Source organism: Mauremys mutica, chromosome 7, assembly GCF_020497125.1.
Source record: "Mauremys mutica isolate MM-2020 ecotype Southern chromosome 7, ASM2049712v1, whole genome shotgun sequence".
In the NCBI taxonomy this organism is placed as follows: Eukaryota; Metazoa; Chordata; order Testudines; family Geoemydidae; genus Mauremys; species Mauremys mutica.
In genome coordinates, this window is record NC_059078.1 from 97,162,389 (window position 1) to 97,182,652 (window position 20,264).

Sequence of the window (20,264 nt, forward strand, 5' to 3'; positions counted from 1 at the left end):
AGGTATGACCATGAAATTTGAAATTTAGTAGGGCCCCAGGTATTGACCTAGTTACAGTTCCCGAAGAGTTTTTTTCCAGAAATATTGGATTACATGGTCCAGAGTCAGCCAATGTAACTCCCTTGCCTTTTTCTTATTCCAGGGATGAATTTAGTCTAGTAAAACTATGCAAATATTAAGAGCCTGAAACTAGATTTCCTAATATAGTTATATAAATAATAATTAAATACATTTTGTTGCTAGCTATTTGAGTAGTTCTATAAGTTCAACCTCCAAACCTAAAACTGCCCTTACGGTACTGAATAAATGGGTAAAATCCTGGCTCAATTGAAGGCAAAACACACATTGACTTCACGGGGGCCAGGATTTCATCCAATATATAAAAATTATTGATCCATCTCTGTAATTAACATAGACCTCAAGATTCTCGAAGTCCTAGGTACTGTTACACCAAACTTTGTCCGCCTCAGTTAAGTGAGCTATACTGAGAATCTTCTCCCATACACTAATATTAGAATTTTTAGTTTGTTTTTCTTTGGCTTGGTATCAACGTTGGTATCCTTTTTATGGGTTATCAATCAGACATACAAACATAGCTCGTTGATAGTTATAGACCACACACCTCAACCCCCGTTGGTAGTTGTAATTTTCTATTCTGGATCTGTTAAGATGGAGACAGACCAGCTTGTGGTTAATTGTACAGGTGGGCTAAAGGTAAGATGTAGGGTGAGAAGTCCAGAAATCTTTGTTCTATTACCTCTGGTCCAGATGCCCATGTGACATTAAGCAAGTCACTTAATCACTCTTTGCCTATTTCCTCATCTGTAAAATGGAGATATTTGCTTTACCATTAATATTGAGACTAAGGCCCAGATATTTAGACATTGCTGCGCTCAGCATTGCAGCACCTAAGTCTCATGTTCAAAAGGAATTTAGGTATCAGAGGGGTAGCCGTGTTAGTCTGGATCTGTAAAAGCAGCAAAGAGTCCTGTGGCACCTTATAGACTAAAAGAAGTATTGGAGCATGAGCTTTCGTGGGTGAATACCCACTTCGTTGGATGCATGTAGTGGCCACTACATGCATGTGACGAAGTGGGTATTTACCCATGAAAGCTCATGCTCCAGTACTTCTGTTAGTCTATAAGGTGCCACAGGACTCTTTGCTGCCTTCAAAAGGGATTTAGTCACTTAAGAGCCAAAATCTCTTTGGCTGTCAATTGGTTTTTGGCTCCTAAATCTCTTTTGAAGATGAGAATTAGGCTCATAGATCAATTAGGTGTTGCAACTCTGAACGCAGTAACACCTGAATACCGTTAAAAATCTGGGCCTAACCTCCCTGTTTTAAAGCACTTTAAGATCAGTTTAATTTAAGTGCTCATATACCTTTCATGTGTTTATGTGCCATTTCTAGAACCTATGCCTCTAGTTATTAATATATTAATTATTAAATCCCTCAGGAGTAAGATACTATGTAAGCTTAAAAGTACTGAAGTCTGCTCTGTGGTTGAAGTAATCAGTAGGACTGTTCTGCAAGCTAATCTAAGCACAAAAGGACAACTGTATAATAATAGTTCTATTTTTGCAGCAATATCCCCAATGTACAGTGACAGTCTTCATCAGCCATTTAGTTGGACAGAAATCATGGCATTGTAATAGGACATTGTTACAGGATAATGTCTCCCACTTTAAAAGTGTTTCTCCCGAACTCATGTATCAACAGTAGATTTGCAGTATCACATGTTTTCCACTGGTGAGAGAGGACTCTACCCTTAAGATATTTTCTCTTCTCACCTATATCTTCTTGTTGCCAGTTTGTCTAACTGCAGTTGTATTAAGCTAACAGAGGAAATGTAGAACATGTTATCTACCTGTTTTTCAATTTACTGGTTCTGTGTTCATTAATTTCCCCAACATTATTATATTATACTGGAAGTCAGAGTAGATAGTCCCTTCTGGCCTTAGAATCTACAACTTCGTGTTAGAAATTTAGTTAAATGCTGTGTTGGAAAATCATGGTACAAACCCACATGTAGGTCCCATTGAAATTAATAGGACTCTGCATGGGTCTGTTCTAGCAATTCCTGACACAGGATCGTGCTTTAGTTTGCTGTTCATTAGCAACTAATAAAATGCTGTATATAACAAGAGCATTATTAATGCTGCAATTTTGAAATACTTAGCACTGTGCTGCTGCATCTCCGTATCCCAAGAGAAAGCAAGTCTGTGAATTACTTCTGAGAAAAGGAGCCAACATCAATGAAAAGACAAAAGAGTGAGTGCTACTGATGGATGCTATTCATTGTTCAGGATAATTTTATAGCATACAACTTAATTGTAATATTTATTTTTTAATAAAGCTTCTTGACACCTCTCCATGTGGCATCAGAAAAAGCTCATAATGATGTCGTTGAAGTTGTTGTGAAGCATGAAGCTAAGGTATGAATTACTTCCTGTATTTCTTTGGCTAGAATTATCTATAAGATGTAACATTGTAGCACAAAGTTGACAGAAAGACTGCTGTTGTAAATTCAGCATTGTGCATAGAATTAGTTTTTGTAAGTATACATGTTTACATATGCAAGACAGAGAGATGATACACACAGTTGTATAAAATTATGTATATAGACTTCATACATTTGTAAAGTTTTAAGACACAAAACCCCGTAGTTTTACTAATTACTACTACTATCACTAAGTATGGAAAAAAGATGTATTTGGTGCTTAATTACAAGCAATAGAATTGTGAAGGTGTTTTACAAAAACACAACAAAAAGAGGAGGTGTCAAATAAACTAGTTAGAAGAATAGTATGTAGAAGATCTGGGGCTTAAATTTGAAAAGATAAAATGGAGAAAAATTTAAATGGTGTCACTGGCAATAAAATTAAGATCAAGTCAAGATGTTGCACAGCTGCTATAATGCACTGCATTTTGGTCAAGTTTTCACATGGAGAAAGTATGAAAATAGGGTGTCCCACTTATTGTAATCACATTGAACAAGACAGCTAAAATAAAGACTCTAGGATTCTGATTTTTGGAACTTGATTACAGGCTGACTGCTGTAGGACTTCTGACATGGCTATTGAGAGAAGCAGAGAGAAGTCTAGAGAAGAATAGAAAGCTACTTGTTGTAGGGTTGAGTTACTGAATTTCTTAATTAGTTATTAGAAAAATCCAGAGGTTCTCAAATCAGAATGGCCAATATTAGCTGATGTAGACAAAGCTGTTCTGTACATCGTATTTAGTCGTTAAACAGTGATCGGAGGGTGGGGATAATATATAAGATCATAAATGAGACCCAGGCTCCTCCCGCCTCAAGCTCTGGCTGTAACTCTCACAAGGAGTAGGTTTAACTGTCATTGTTAATTATTTGTCACAAATGTCTTTTGAAATTGGCTTTTGGTTCCTCAGTAAAAGTAGTTTAAAAGTGGAACAAACTTCCAAAATTTACAGAATCTTAGAATCTCAGGGTTGGAAGAGACCTCAGGAGGTCATCTAGTCCAACCCCCTGCTCAAAGTAGGACCAACCCCAACTAAATCATCCTAGCTAGGGCTTTGTCAAGCTAGGCCTTAAAAACCTCTTAAGGATGGAAATTCCACCACCTCCCTTGGTAAGCCATTCCAGTGCTTCATCACCCTCCTAGTGAAATAGTTTTCCCTAATATCCAACCTAGACCTCCCCCACTGCAACTTAAGACCATTGCTCCTTGTTCCATCATCTTCCACCACTGTGAACAGCCTAGCTCCATCCTCTTTGGAACCCCCCTTCAGGTAGTTGAAGGCTGCTATCAAATCCCCCTCACTCTTCTCTTCTGCAGACTAAATAAGCCCAGCCCCTCAGCGTCTCCTCATAAGTCATGTGCCCCAGCCCCGTAATCATTTTTGTTGCCCTGAGCTGTACTCTCCAATTTGTACACATCCTTTCTGTAGTTGGGGACCCAAAATGGGACGCAGTACTCCAGATGTGGCCTTCCCAGTGCCAAATAGAGGAGAATAATCATTTCCCTCGATCTGCTGGCAATGCTCCTACTAATGCAGCCCAATATGCTGTTAAATTCCTTAAACTTCAGTAATGTACTGAATATTTCCCTATATGCAGAGTAATAGGAATATATTACTGCAGTTGAGAATTTTCACAATTTCCTTTTTCAAGTCATTTCTAATGCATTCTAGGCCATATTTTAGTGGTCTAACATACCTTCAGCCTTACTGAACTTGTATTAATAAAGCAGTAAGATTTTCCTTTTGAAGCTGTGGTACTTGCCAAGAGTTGTTGTTAAATGCTGAACTTCAAAGAAAAATGCATCCTCTTCTAACCTAGATGCCGTGTTCAAGAGCAGGCTAGATTTTGTGTTCCTTTTTTAATTCTTAGCGTTACCATTGTCAATTAAATGAACTATTTGCCATGTGGAATGGGAATTGCTAAGCCGTCTTCCCTAATAACTCTCAACCCACCATGTTTATTCCTCCCTAGCACTTCACAGAGCACTCTCTGGGTGGCTCCCCTACCCGGCAGTGGTGTGTCATATTGAGGCCTCTAGCTATAGGGCAAACAGGTGAAGAGTGGGTCCCCCTTTATGGTGGACAGGGTAGTCATTCAGGGAATGTGTGCCTTTTGTATCTTGAGATTGTCTGGTCTACTTTGGCTGATATGAAAGGGAAGCCTGTTTTCCTTCCCTTTCATGATGTTGGTTGAAGCAGAGCTCCAGACTCCTCCCTGGTACTGGCTCTTTAAACTCCATGTTGAAGCTAAGGGTATGTCTATACAGAACGTAAGCCATGGGTTAGTGGGACTAGAGTCAGCTGACCCATGTCAGCAGGGGTGAAAGTAACTTAAAGGACTTACCGGTACTCCAGAGTCCTTAGGAGGGGGCATGGCCTCTACTGGAAGAGGCAGGGCCTTTAAATCCCCAGGCACTTTAAATCAGGATTTAAAGGGGCTGGGGCTGTGGTAGCAGCAGCTGGGAGCCCTGGGCTCTTTAAATCACCCCCGGAGCTACCAGCTGTAGAGGCTGGGAGCCCCGGGGGGTGATTTAAAGGGCTCTGGGCTCCAGCTGCTGCTACCACAGCGGAGCCCCATCCACTTTAAATCACTATTGGAGGGGGCCCCGGCCTCTGGCGGAGCTTTAAAGGGCCTGGGGCTCCGCTACCCCAGGGTTCCAGCAGCGGGGCTCGGGTGGTGATTTAAAGGGCCCCGGAGGGTTGAGGCAGTGGGAGCTCTGAGCCCTTTAAATCACACCCGAGCTGCACTGTCAGAGCCCCGGGGTAGCAGCGGCAGCCAGGGGCTTGGGCGGTGATTTAAAGGGCCCAGAGCTCCAGCTGCCGATACCACCCCGGACCTTTTAAATCGTCCCCGGAGCCCTGCTGCTGGAGCCCTGCAACACCCCCCTACGCCCCCAGTCTGGCACCTGAGGTGGCCGCCTCAGTTCGCCTCATGGTAAGGCCAGCCCTGTACCTTTGCATGGAATTTTTTTTTTTTTTTTTTTTACAAGTCTAGGGGTCAGATCTGTTGTCATAATTGCTCATTGTAAACTTCTACCTGGTCATTTGTGAAAATAAGATCCTTGATGTTCTTAAATCCTGTCAAACTACATTCTTAAGATTCTGTGTTCTCTTTAGGTTAATGCATTGGACAATCTTGGTCAGACTTCTCTGCATAGAGCTGCACATTCTGGCCATCTGCAGACATGCAGATTGTTGTTGAGCTCTGGATGTGATCCCTCAATTGTGTCACTGCAGGGTTTTACAGCTTTACAAATGGGGACTGAAAATGTGCAACAATTACTACAAGGTACTATGTTTGTATTAGGAAAAAAGTCCATTTAAAAAATGATGTCATATTTTGTTTCATTTGCTGTATCATCAGCCATTAAGGAATAGCACTGAGCTCAAGCAAAAAAAAGTTATATGTTTGTGTCATCTGCTAACTGCTTCTCAGTATATTTAGTAGGCCTGACACTTCCAATCAGTTTGGAGAAACACTGAAAAGAAATCTCTTAGGCTAAAAGTGAGGATCAGTATTAGCTATTTTTGTTTTACCTTTGTGACCAGAGGTAAGAGAGTATATACATAGCTTAGAGATTTTTTTTCAGTGGAAAAAAAGCCATGAATAATAAATTTATAAGCTAAATATATAAGCTTTTTAGGGATAATTGAAATTCAGAGACTGAATAGGGAAGTTTGACTGGTTCTGCAATATTCCAAAGTTGAGGACAATGCAAGGGGCAAATTAACACAATTTTGGAAACCTGTGAATTCGAGGGTATAACCACAAGTTAAATTTTGGGGATTATATGAAAAGACATACATTGACTAGAATGTCCTGACTTACTTAAGAGCAGCCCTTGATGTATTATATAGTAGTCTGATCTTAAATGTTCCTTCAGTTAAATAAACTCTAAAAATACAAACAATTGCTTTCTTTATAGCCCTATTTTCTTTTGTAGAAGGCATCCCATTAGGTAATTCAGATGCAGATCGACAGTTGCTGGAAGCTGCAAAGGCAGGAGATGTGGATACTGTAAAAGTAAGACTATGCAGTTTTAATATTTACTAGCATGCATATTTTGTCAAACTGTATTTATGTTGCTTAAAAAGAGGGAGAGCCTTTCTCAGTCTGAGTGCTGTAGACTCATGATCCTGGTCCCGATTCCCCTCCTACTGCGCAAAAATCCCCTGGTCAGATTTAAAGAGTAATATTGACCATTTTTCTGGAGTCCCATTCAGTTCTTCATTGAAAAGAAATAGTTCTGACAATAGTTACAGGTTTAAAGAGAGGGAAACAGGTGATTCTCTTCACTCTGTCAGAGATACAGGATCTCTGAAAAGTAAAGCCTTTATGTAAAAACTCATTGACAAATTAAATGTCATGTACAGATTATAATGAGTATTATTAAATCTTCTGGTTTTGGTAAATAGAAGTAATTTTTCAAATCAGATATGCAGAACAATATTTTATGACCAGTGTCTACATGCTTGTTTTTTGTTATATGTATAGTAATGTATATTTTGTCTGTTTCACAGAAGTTATGTACAGTTCAGAGTGTGAACTGCAGAGATATTGAAGGGCGTCAGTCCACACCACTTCACTTTGCAGCAGGATATAACAGGGTGTCTGTGGTTGAGTATCTTCTTCAGCATGGTGCTGATGTTCATGCAAAAGATAAAGGGTGAGTACTCTTCCCAGTACTACTTATACAAGTACTTGAAAGATGTTGTCTGTGTTTTGTGGTAGTTATGAGTCCTTGAATTTTGCTGACTGATTTGTGTTCTGTCTTACTTCAGATACTTTATATTTCTTTGGAAAATCCTTCTTATATAACGCTATAAGAAATTCTCACTCACTCTAGTGTGGACTTTAAAATATACCCACCATATAGTCTACAGGACCTGAATCATGTACTTTAGGCCAGTCAAAACACACAAGTGAGAAATAGTGATGTGTCTATATGGTACAGAATATGCATTTTAAACATCAGCATAAGTATCACACTATAGTAAAGCTATAGTAAAGAACAGAATTATCAGACATGTAGATGAACACGATTTGTTGGGGAAGACTCAGCATGGTTTTTGTAAAGGAAAATCATGCCTTACCAATCTACTAGAATTCTTTGAGTGGGGGGGGTCAACAAGCATGTGGACAAAGGTGAGCCAGTGACTTAGATTTTCAGAAAGCCTTTGGCACGGCCCTCACCTAAGGCTCTTAAGCAAAGTAAACTGTTATGGAATAAAAGAGAAGGTCTTCCCCTGGGTCAGTAACTGTTTAAAAGATAGGAAACAAAGGGTAGGACTAAATGGTCAGTTTTCAGAATGGAGAGACGTAAATAGTGGCGTCCCCCAGGGATCAGTACTGGGACCAGTACTGTTCAACATATTCATAAATGATCTGGGAAAAGGGGTAAACAGTGAGGTGACAAAATTTGCAGATGATACAAAACTACTCAGGATAGTTAAGTCCCAGGCAGACTGCAAAGACTTACAAAGTGATCTCACAATATTGGGTGACTGGGCAATAAAATGGCAGATGAAATTCAGTGTTGATGCAAAGTAATGCATGTTGGAAAACATCATCCCAACTATACATATAAAATGATGGGGTTTAAATTAGCTGTTACCACTCAAGAAACATCTTGGAGTCATTGTGGATAGTTGTCTGAAAACATCCACTCTGTGTGCTATGGCAGTCAAAGGCTATCCCTTTCCTAATGATTTGTCTCTATATAAATCCATGGTACACCCACATCTTGAATACTGCATGCTGATCTGGTCGTCCCATCTAAAAAAAAAATTGGAATTGGAAAAGGTGCAGAAAAGGGCAACAAAAATTATTAGGGATATGGAACAGCTTCCATATGAGACAATAATAAGATGGGGACTTTTCAGCTTGGAAAAGAGACGACTGGGGAGTGATATGATAGAGGCCTATAAAATCATGACGGGTGTGGAGAAAGTAAATAAGGAAGTGTTATTTACTCTTCTCGTAACACATGAACTAGGGGTCAGCAGGTTTAAAACAAACAAAAGGAAGTATTTCTTTACACAACACACAAATCAGCCTGTGGAACTCTTTGCCAGAGGATGTTGTGAAGGCCAAGACTATAGCAAGATTCAAAAAAGAACTAGAAAGTTCATGGAGGATAGTTACATCAATGGCTATTAGCCAGGATGGGCAGGGATGCAAAACCACGCTCTGAAGTGTCCCTGTCCTCTGTTTGCCAGAAGCTGGGAATGGGCAACAGGGGATGGATCACTTGATGACTATCTGTTCCAGGGGTAGGCAACCTATGGCACACGAGCCGAAGGCGGCACACAAGCTGATTTTCAGTGGCACTCACTGCCTGGATCCTGGCTAGCGGGGCAGGGGGGTGGGGGGGGAAGGCTCTGCATTTTAATTTAATTTTAAATGAAGCTTCTTAAACATTTTAAAAGCCTTATTTACTTTACATACAACAATAGTTTAGTTATATATTATAGACTTCTAGAAAGAGACCTTCTAAAAATGTTAAAATGTATTACTGGCACGCGAAACCTTAAATTAGAGTGAATAAATGAATACTCGGCACACCTCTTTTGAAAGGTTGCTGATCCCTGATCTGTTCTGTTCGTTCCCTCTGAAGCACCTGGCACTGGCCACTGTCGGAAGACAGGATACTGAGTTGGATGGACCGTTGGTCTGACGTAGTATGGCCTTATGTTCATCTGTTCACAGTTATCCTCATTGATAAAATTAAGGCCACTTTAGTTGACAAAAGAAGTAATGAGCATTTTTTAGCACTGGATTTTTAAAGATTTAAAGCCATTGAAAGGCAAACATGCATTCACAAGGGATACCTGTACACAATGGCAAAATTAAATATTAGTCTTACAGCATCTCTAAATATATAGGTAACTACCTATTTTTCATATTTTAATGGCTTGATTTCTCTTCAAAGGTTCAAAAAAATTGATTGTTTTTAGAAAAGTTGTAGAATATTCATGGTGTAATAAAGTTAGAGCTGTTTTTGACAGAATGATGTAACCCTAAAGTGTAGTATGTATTCAGAGAAGCTTGTTTAATCTTATTTTCAGAGGTCTCGTCCCTTTGCACAATGCTTGTTCCTATGGTCACTATGAAGTAGCAGAACTGCTTGTTAAACATGGTGCAGTTGTAAATGTAGCTGATTTGTGGAAGTTCACTCCCTTACATGAAGCTGCAGCAAAAGGAAAATATGAGATCTGCAAACTTCTATTACAGGTACTCTACAGATTGATAGAGAGGAGGTTAATTGTTGGAAATAAGTATGTCATGTTTAATCCGAAGTACGGGGCAGGGCTTCTGTGAGAAATTGGATTTTATTCAGGTCAGGTTTCCAATCAATGGTTATTAAACATCTGAATTTTTAAATTAAGAAATAAGTTTTACGGGTACACTGTCCTTCCTCTCGCAATGTGTGGACTTTTATTCTTTTGAATACATGATAGCTTTTCTCTACACAAGTTGAATGTGAATGGAAATAAATTACCAATGGGGTATATAAGCTATCTAAGAGCTAGAAATACTTATTCTGATTATTTCCATTTTTGACAATTGCTAAAGTGAGATGAGTACTTAATTTCTTCTGGGCTTTTTATATGCTGCAGCATGGTGCTGACTCCACAAAGAAGAACAGAGATGGAAATACTGCCTTGGATCTTGTTAAAGATGGTGATACTGATATTCAAGACCTACTTAGAGGAGATGCAGCTTTGCTAGATGCTGCCAAGAAGGGTTGTTTGGCCCGAGTAAAGAAGCTTTGTTCACCGGACAATGTAAATTGTCGTGACACACAAGGAAGACATTCAACACCACTACATTTAGCAGGTTAGCGCTGTTAAATACTAAACAATTAGCCCTAGTCCATACTTAGGTCGACGTATGGCAGCTTAGGTCACCCTAATTATGTCAGTGTACACACTACAACCTTGCTGCCACCAATGTAAGTGCCCCACTACACCGACATCATAACTCCACCTCCGTGAGAGGTGACGGGCTTATGTTTGTGTAGTTAGAGTGATGCAGTGTCCATATAGACATTGTGGGTGACTCACATTGGCTGTTGGCAATTGCATGGCTCCATGCTGGAGCCATGAAATTAACAGGAAAGCTGCTCATAGCTCGGGCTGTCACCCTGGGGCAGGTGGGGGGGCTCCAGCTAGAGCCCAGCTGACCTCGGGGTCCTGGCTTCCTGCTGGGAGCCTGGCTGCACCGAGCACAGCAGCTGCCCGAGCTCTGGGTGCAGAGCTCCCCAACTAGGAGCACGAGGTAACTGCCTTGCTCCCAGCGGGGATTGGGGGTAGCCAGGCTCACAGCAGGGAGCTGAGATCCTTGGGGTGGGGAGCAGCTGGGCTCCCAGACTTTCAGCCCCCCCACACTGCCCCTCTTTGGTCGGTGGAAGCGCTACTGGTGAGGTGTAGTGTGGACATGAGCCACCACAATTAATGTGGTGGCCATAAATTGACCTAACATAGGTTGACTTAAGTTTTTAGTGTAGACATGCCCTTAGTTGACTTGGGCTTTGTCTACACTACCAAGTTTTGTTGCCAAAAACTGCCTTTTGGTGACAAAACAGCAAGAGCGTACACACTACAATGGGATTTTTGTCATGAAAAACGCCCAGTTTTGGCGACAAAAAACTTCCACCCACCTGAGACTTTTGTTTTTTCCCCTCCCTTTATTGTTGACGAAGAGCCATTGTGGACATTGCTGTTTGTTTTGTTGACAGAACTGGCTTTTGCCAGTATCCCACAATGCCTGCCCTGATTGCTCTGCTCAGTGTTTTGATCTCTGCTGCCCTGCAGGCATGCACCCCTCCCCTTTCAAAGCTCCAGGCAGTATCTGCGTACTGCTCCATTTGGTAAACAAACAGAGCAAGTAACTGGAATGCTCCTGTTCTGCTGCTGCAGAGGGAGGAGGACAGACTGCTGTGCTGCTTTGCCATTCCTCAAAATGGAGAGCTCACATAACTACTCATGATGCTGCTCTTGGCAGCTGAGGGGGCTGTGGGAGAATTTGGAGAGAATCCCAAGATATGCAGCGATCAGCTCTTCCTTCCCGCAACACTGCACTGTGGGATGTATACCCACGGTGCATTGCTCACCCTGTCAATGATGGTGTCCCCAATGTGGATATGATCTGTCGACAGAAGGAGCAAGTGTGAACACCCTTTGGCGATTTTTTGTTTTGTTGATTTTTGGGTGTCGACATAAGTTTTAACATAACTAAACTTGGTAGTGTAGACAAGCCCTTGGTTAGATTCATTAGAGAGGAAATGTACTTCTGTGACAGGATAATCCTGAAAGCCTAGGAGACTCTGAGAGGTGTGAAGTGGCCTGTTCATCTCAATGTGATGATCTCAACTGAATGAGAACATCTTATGGAGATGAATAAAGTGTAACAGTAACTCTGAGATGTATGAACTGCTCCATTAATGTCCTTGGCTGTTCCCATTTCTCCCTTCCCTGACCCCCAGTGTTGGAGAGCCTTTGATATACAGTGTGTTCTTGATGCATACTCCTGGTATGCCTGTTCTCAGCTTCTCACCCAGATGCTTGCAGGGAGAAGTCTTTGACACCTCCCGCTCCCCCGTACTCCCCATCCCGACGAGGTCCCCCAGATCCCAGCTTACATGAGGCAGGTAGAGAGAAATTCTGACACCCAAGGGGGGCTGGTGCCCCGAGATCACATGAAGGGTGGTAGGCAAAAGGACTCAGACACTACCAGAAAGATAAGCCCCACCCCCTTATCCCCGCTCACATGAGGGGAGGCCAGACCCCCACGTATGGGCAGTGGTCTCCCCATTTCTGGCACACATGCACAGATAAGGAGAGAGACACAGACCTCCAAGGAGAAATAGCCCTTCCAGATTATGATGCACACATTGAGAAGCGAGAATGGGGGGCTGGCAGGTGCCCTTGCTCCTCTTCCTGTCTCCTTACCACTCATCTCCATGTCCCCCTTCCCAGTGTCCCTACCCTCCCATCTCATGTAACTCCCAACCCTTCACCTGAGTCCCCCAGCCCGTCTCTCCTCCCTGCCACTCATCCCTATTTATCTCCTTACTCAAAATTCCTCCTCTCCTCATGGCAGCAACATGCCTTGAAACCTTTTCCACATTTCTGCCCTAGGGTGGGACTGGAACTAACACTGGCTGGGTAGGTGTTTTGTATTATTTTCATTGGAATTGAGCCAATAGGTTGCCATCAGTTAAGATAGTCACCATTTCTATACAGCCTATTCATGAAGAAATTTAGGCTGCTCTTTGCAAAGATAGTGAAATCTAGCTGCCCTCAGTGAAGATGGTGGCTCTCTGTTCTGCCAAAGAAGCAAAGGAGAGCACTGTGAGGAGCAGGTGAATATGGGAGGGAAGACGGAGAAGACAAGAAGGGCAAGTTGGGAGAAGTATAAGGAAATAGAGGCAGGAAGCAGAATATGAGGAACAATAAACTGGGGAGATAGGGAGAGCAAATATTAAGGAAGCAGATGGAAGACATGAGATGTAGGTAGCATGGGGGAACAATGTGAGTGGGACAGGGAAGACCAGGAGGGAGAAGCAGGATAGTGATGGGGAGAAGGACCGAGTGGCAGCTGGATAAGTGGAGTCTTCTCCAAGCAGGCAAAGGAGAGGTTGGCACTTCTGTCCCTTTAAAATTGACCTTTGAATCCGAAATGATCATACCCAATTTAGGGGTGGGTGACTTACATCTAAAGGCTCAAAAATCAGTAGGCAAACAAAAATATGATTTGTTTCTAAATTGTATTATACTTAAGCCAGTCTCATTATTTTTGAATGCTTGTATTTGACAGTATAGTTTCTGTTACCCTCCCTCAAACCCCTACACAGCAATCTCCATTTGTCCTCTTCTTAATGTCGCAGCCCCTAGACTCTACAGGATGAGACAGAACTGGCAGGCAAACTCCTGGCGAGCTGAGCCCCAAGCTTTCTTACTGTGCTAGACTCTGCGTCCTGTAAACGTCTCATGGTTTATCTCAGGAGGATCTCCTGTGACAAGTTCATTGGCCCAAGACTGTTACAGGCTGCCATTCCAAGGGACAACGGGTTGAAGAGAAAAGCAGGGCTTGTGTGGATTTGCATGGGGATGTTACAGCTAATGCTTAAACATTCCCTTTTTTTAAAAAACTGGGAAGTAAATGTACAAATTTTATTAGATAATTGTTTGCTATATGCAACACAAAAGCAAGGTGTAAAAAAGTATGCTGCTTAACCGTCTGTTGCAAAGGAATAGAAGGTATATTCTGTTAGGTGGCTTAACTTTTCTTTATCTTGCTTTTTTGGTTTGATGTCAAGTATGTTATCTGTAGTAACCTGAACTGTTAACCTGATCTTGTCAAATCTAGTGAGTTTTTAGTGAGACACACCAAATCAGGATTCTCACCTGTAATGAGGAATGTCCTTATTGACAAGTACCCTTCCTGCTTGCCTTGCCTCCCCAATTTCTCCTTAAAACCAGGCACCAGCAAGGGGAGACGACATGTAGTTGATACCCTGTCAGTACAGTGACTTTGCTAATGTGGGGCCAGCAGAACAGATTGCAAGGGGTTGACAGCTAGGTGGGATTCAGTAGAAGAGGTGAAAGAAGGTAGAAGAAAACTTGCTGGAGAACAGAGACAGAGATGGGTGGCATGAAAGTGGGCTGTTTTTATCAGAGGAGTGGAACAGAATTTTCTTGTCCATCAGAATGACAATGCTTACCTGAAGTTTTCTATTTAATTGCTCACTCCATTAGAAATATAACTCTTGGTAAATGGAGAATTTAGATTTTCCAAAATCAATGCTGATTTGAAATCCATTAATTTTTATTTTGGAAAATCTTAATACTCAACGCCAAATGTCTAGGTGCAGATAGTTAACACCTTTATTTTCAAATAAAGATGTTGAATCGGAGTATGTGCTTGCTTAAACATTTGAAATATTAAAAAAAACATATAGCACTGGAGTTCTCTTTGCAAATTGACTAAGTGACATTTATTGTGGAATTGAATACACGGCATTAATTTGTTCCATAGTTGTAGTAAATGGTTTCACACAGCATAGCACAGTTTGGCTATTTATTTGCAGACTTTTTTCTCTCAGATGTGATTTAAAAATATTTTTTTTTTATTTAATCATAATAATTATTCTGGTGACAGTTTTTCTCTTCCTTCCTTAACTGCCTGTTAGCTGGTTACAACAATTTGGAGGTTGCAGAGTACCTGTTACAGCATGGAGCTGATGTGAATGCACAGGATAAAGGAGGGTTGATTTCTCTACATAATGCTGCATCTTATGGGGTAAGAATCTCTAACTTACTATCTTTTGGAACAAAAAAGTTGTGCTATGATGCTTTTATTGGCATTAATTGTGTAGCCTGACAATCTCTAAAAAGCTTTTGTCATTGTGTTATAATATCACCTTATTTGGAATTACTTAAAAATTATAACTGCAGATCAAATTCAACTGACTGTTGCAGAAGTGAAGATTTTAAATTTGTAAAATCACTGTTGGGAATTATGTTGAGAAATGTCATTCAAAAACTATCATAAAAACAAGCAGCCTAAAAGATGTCCTGTAAAACTGCTTTTCACTTGTGCATACTAGTAGAATTTCACTAGTAAAGATTTCACTTATGGTTCTGTGGGTGATCTTGTGAGATTTCAGACATCTGTGAACCCAGAGCAGGAAATAAGCTCTCCTTAAATTCAAAGGAGTTTGTATTTGGGATTCTGGTTTGGTCTGTTTCTGTTTTATGAAAGAAAATGACTTAATTATACACAGGTACATTGTAGTTCAGAATAGTCTCTTCTGTTTTGTTAGTGTTTATTTTTGATCAATTCTAGGAAAATCCAGAATGAAGTTACAAAAAGAGTTGATTAATATACCAAAACTCTCAGAATTATTAAACTACCATCTGGAATGTAACAGGATATTTTATTTTCCAGCACGTAGATGTAGCAGCTTTACTTATAAAGTATAATGCGTGTGTGAATGCTACGGACAAATGGGCTTTCACACCTTTGCATGAAGCAGCCCAGAAAGGAAGGACACAGCTTTGTGCCTTGTTATTGGCACATGGAGCTGATCCTACTCTGAAAAACCAGGAAGGACAAACACCATTAGACCTGGTCACCGTAAGTGATGGGATCTTTTGAGAAATTTGTGCTTAGCTGCAGCTAGTGGTTGCTTGCCTGGTTTATATAAGATGCTCTTAGACACTTTGAATAAAAGTACAAATTTGGAGTTAGTGCACAATTTATAAACTCTGGTTTCTTGGGTGTTTATGCATGTTTGGTTATGCAAGCCCCAGTACACCCGGATACATCTTTTCTCTGTTCTCTTGCGCAAGATTGCTGCAAAGTACTTCTGACTGCCTGATGGAGAAAGAAAACAAACATTGGTTTCTTCCAGAATTGACATTTATCTATTTTTAATTTTACTTTGGGTACTTGATCTACCTATTTTACTGGCTAATATATTTGACTTCAAAAAACTGTGTTAGAGGTGAAATTTAGTCTAACTTTATTAAAACCTTCTAATTTTATACAACTTAATCAGGCTGTTTAAGGTTTTGTTTTAGAGTATTATAATACAATCAAAAGCTTCACATTTTCAGAGTAATGCTGAATGGATCATCTTGCTTCAAATTGGGATTTCTTGTTTCTAAAGTAAATTAGTAATGAGTTTTGTTTGACCTTGTGTTTATCTGGAAAAAAGTTACAAATATCAAAAAATACATGTATTGCACTTTTAATTTAGAACATGTTTTTTAAAAAAAACATTGTTTAAGTTATGTTTTGTTTAAATCTTGTTTAAATGAAATTGCTTTTTAATTGGTTGAAATGTTTGCATTATACTTACATATTTGTTCGCTATGGCTTTGGGCTTAATTTTCTCAAGTATTTAATTACCTTTATTCCAGAAAATAACTTTGCATGGAAGGCTTCCTCCATTTTAATAAACTATCTTTTGATATTTAGGCAGATGATGTTAATGCGCTGTTGACAGCTGCTATGCCTCCTTCTGCGTTGCCATCTTGTTATAAACCTCAGGTTATAAATGTATCTCAAACCACCGGACCTACGGCTGATTCCCTGTCTTCCGTTCCATCCAGCCCATCCAATCTGTCTGCTGCCAGTAGCCTTGACAACTTATCTGGTAGCTTTTCTGAACTCCCTTCAGTTGTCGGTACAAATGGTGCAGAGGGAGCAATTGTTTTAGAGAAAAAGGAAGGTGAGGCATATTTTTGTTCTAATTGTAAATGTGAATTAATGACTCTTGAGTAGTTTATATAAATAAAGTTAAGTAAAGCATGATTTTGTTGAAAAATAATTTTCTTTTTCAGTATTTTTATCTAATTTAGTGATTTTTGTGGGTACTCTTCAGCTCTTACTAGAATTTTCAATTTATGCATTAACCACCTTCGCCTTCTGTTATCTCTGTTTCCAACTGTGGCTTGATAAGGAGCAGATAGCCAAAAGAACAAAAATTTTAACTCTTGGGCAGGGGTCTTCAGGCATTTTTTTCCAGATAGACTCTTACTGATAAATCAGGTTTTAAATAGAAATCAAATAAATACTTATTGGAATGGTCTTATACACAATTAAATGGTATCACAGGTTCTAAAAGATTTGCAAGACTGATAATTTATGAACAAGGTTGCTTTAATAACTTCTGTTCATTGCTTAAATATGCAGCATTAGTAGCTCAACACTTACTTGTTTTGGAGGCCAGGACCATGTATTTCTATTTTTATAAAGAACCTAATGTGTTCTAGGTGCCACCAGAAACAGTAATATATAATTGTGTCTTATTCATAACTTAAATATTTTTCTTAATGTTACCAACTCTCTTAAAAATTCTTTAAAAGCAGCAAAGAGTCCTGTGGCACCTTATAGACTAACAGACGTATTGGAGCATGAGCTTTCGTGGGTGAATACCCACTTCGTCACATACATCCGAGGAAGTGGGTATTCACCCACGAAAGCTCATGCTCCAATACGTCTGTTAGTCTATAAGGTGCCACAGGACACTCTGCTGCTTTTACAGATCCAGACTAACACAGCTACCCCTCTGATACTTAAAAATTCTTGTATTTCCCCTTATTGCAGAAGTGTAAGTATGGATTATACTGTGTTTTAGATAATATGAATGTGAAAATATCTTATATATTCTTCTTTATATTCAGTTCCAGGTGTAGATTTTAGCATAAATCAGTTTGTGAGAAATCTTGGACTTGAACATCTGATTGACGTATTTGAGAGAGAGCAAGTGAGTAGCTGTATACAAATATTGGGTTAGAAAACTCTACCAGTGGGTTCCTTTTTGAAGTGGGAGGAAGGATAGTACTTGCAATTTAAGACCAACAGGTTAAGTTCCTGTTTCTGTTATCTTAGCACAGGTGATGAAGTCAGTAGGAAGTGAATATCATGAAATTATGTGTAGTAATTATGAAGGTGTAGACTATTCTGTTAGCTTGGTAATATATCCTGAAAGTGAAATTCCCCAGTCAGGGAAGTGACTCTTGCAGTACCACTGGCCTATTTTTTAGGTAGGGTCATGCAAAATGATGAACAAAAAAATGGGGAAGATGACAGCAATTCTGCTATGACTTGTAGCATGTTTTATGTTGTTCAAAAGCAAAATTTCATGCTAGGGAAGACAGTAGACACAAAGCCAAGGATGAACTGTTACATTAAAACATTCAGAATGTGACTCTTGTTACCATTAATCTAATTTTAATTTAATATACTTTATAAAATATCTTCACTTGTTTTATGGCTTCCTTTATAACTACGGCTTGTTTTAAAACTTCCCTAATTTTTCTTCTGCTGCCTAATATACAGGTCTCCAGAGGCTGGCATATCTGTACACCACTCTGTTTTATAACCTAACTAAATTGTCATAAATTTTATTTCTGAGGTTATTATTGATCCTTTCTAATGAAATATTTGTCATGAAATTTTTATTAAAATGTATACAGCAATCTAAACAAATTATATTGTGCTTTGCTCTAGATAACACTGGATGTATTGGTTGAAATGGGCCACAAAGAGTTAAAGGAAATTGGGATCAATGCTTATGGACATAGGCATAAAATCATTAAAGGAGTTGAGAGACTGATCTCTGGACAGCAAGGTATATTTTTATCAAATTACTGGAGTGGCACTGCTTTAATATAGAGTTCATTTTTATAAACTTTACCAGTTTTGTTCCAAATCATCTCTTATTAGAAAGAGCTGATAATGCAGTTCTTTATACAACAAAATGTAAAATTGTGCTTACTGGCAATATACACTGTCTTTCAACTTGAAGCTTGTGTGAGAAGCTTTCACTAGTGGTATAAATTATCATGAACACCAGCATTCAGTTGCCTTTTAATATTTGACTGCTTTATCATGGTCATTGTCCACGTTTACTTTCATTAGTTGGATTGTAGATTTAGAGAACTTTGATTGTAAGTGTTTTGGGACAGGGACTATTTCTTTGTTCTATTTGTACCTACACAGTGGGGTTCTGGTCAGTGACTGGGGTTCTTATGTGCTATCACAATACAGATTGAAAAGTGAATTATTTTTTACTGAGTGACACGGGCTGTGTCCTTTTTCCCAAAAGGATAATTGACATTTTAAAATATTTTTCTTTTAAAAAAAAAAAATAGTTGGTATCTTTCCAGTGGAGCTGAAATTAGCATAGCTGCTTTGTTTAACAACTTCAACTTGCACTGAGTTTTATGATAAAAACCTCTTTTTTTTTTTTTCAGCATTGTTGATGACAGCACAATCATAGGAATAACATGTTTTGTTGGACTACAGCTGAAGAAAAAAATAAAGAGCACACTGTATTGATTCTGTTATATTGAAACATTGGCTACTATTGTCTCACTACATTTCATAGAAATGGAATAATATTAGTTAGAATTGGTTGGATTTTTTTCTCTAGACACCATTTGTGGATTCTCACTCCCAAATCTGAACTCTAGTATAAAACAAGCAGAACTCCCCACACTCTAAAGGTTTTTTTTGGCCCTTAAGAGCAGCAGTAGTAATCAGGGCCACAAAACAACCACTTCATCATGTTCAGGTATCTCCCTGGAGCTTCAGTAGCTGTCCCTTGAACAGTCAGTTGCTTCTTAATTGCCATCAGTGAAGGTGTTCTGGGTGGGAGCTATCTCTTCAGCTGCCAGTCTGTTCCTGTTTCCAGTGTAGTTTTTCGCTGCTGCAAGTATCATTTTATACAGTGTCCTTGCTTTCCAGTTGGGTCTCATCTGTTATCTTTGAATTTGCAGTCAAACACTCTAACCAAAGTACATTGAGTGGTCCCTAGAGCCCTGGTCTTGCAGTTTGAGCAGGTTCTTTAGAGATTTTCAGCTCTTTTGCCTTGAAAGGCCTTAGCATTGTCATCTCTAGATGTTCAACTCCTTACCTGAATATTTCAGAGCTTTGCCTCGCCTCATTTGACTTAATACTCAAGCTGTGGAGCTTTCCTCAGGTCTCTGTGCTTTGCCTCAGTGTTCTGGTGCTTTAGTGCATTTGCAACCTTCCCTGGATACAGTGGACCCATTGTTTCAGGGTTAACTAGAACTTTCTTTTGGAGCTTCATTTTGATGCTTTTCTTGTTAAGTCAAAGTGTCTTGCCTCCAGACACTTTTATATAATTTGCTAGGTTCCAGCCACAGATCAATGAGCATAGGCTCCCAGCAGAGAGTTCCAGAGGGAAACCCCTAGTCAAGTGTTTGCTGACTGTTCAGACAT

At 39.7% G+C, this 20,264-nt stretch overlaps 1 protein-coding gene across 2 annotated transcripts in view; it reads left to right on the forward strand.

The window, feature by feature from the left end:
• Window positions 1–20,264, forward strand: part of TNKS2 (tankyrase 2) — a 57,880-nt gene that overhangs the window by 22,786 nt on the left and 14,830 nt on the right. The window contains exons 10-21 of one of the 2 annotated variants that reach the window (XM_045023859.1): window positions 2,181–2,272; window positions 2,358–2,436; window positions 5,618–5,789; window positions 6,445–6,524; window positions 7,022–7,167; window positions 9,569–9,734; window positions 10,121–10,340; window positions 14,698–14,807; window positions 15,456–15,644; window positions 16,491–16,743; window positions 17,699–17,781; window positions 18,528–18,648. In XM_045023859.1, coding sequence (XP_044879794.1) covers window positions 2,181–2,272; window positions 2,358–2,436; window positions 5,618–5,789; window positions 6,445–6,524; window positions 7,022–7,167; window positions 9,569–9,734; window positions 10,121–10,340; window positions 14,698–14,807; window positions 15,456–15,644; window positions 16,491–16,743; window positions 17,699–17,781; window positions 18,528–18,648 — 1,711 coding nt within the window. The remainder of the gene's footprint in view (window positions 1–2,180; window positions 2,273–2,357; window positions 2,437–5,617; window positions 5,790–6,444; window positions 6,525–7,021; window positions 7,168–9,568; window positions 9,735–10,120; window positions 10,341–14,697; window positions 14,808–15,455; window positions 15,645–16,490; window positions 16,744–17,698; window positions 17,782–18,527; window positions 18,649–20,264) is intronic. The other variant, XM_045023860.1, reaches the window with a different exon arrangement.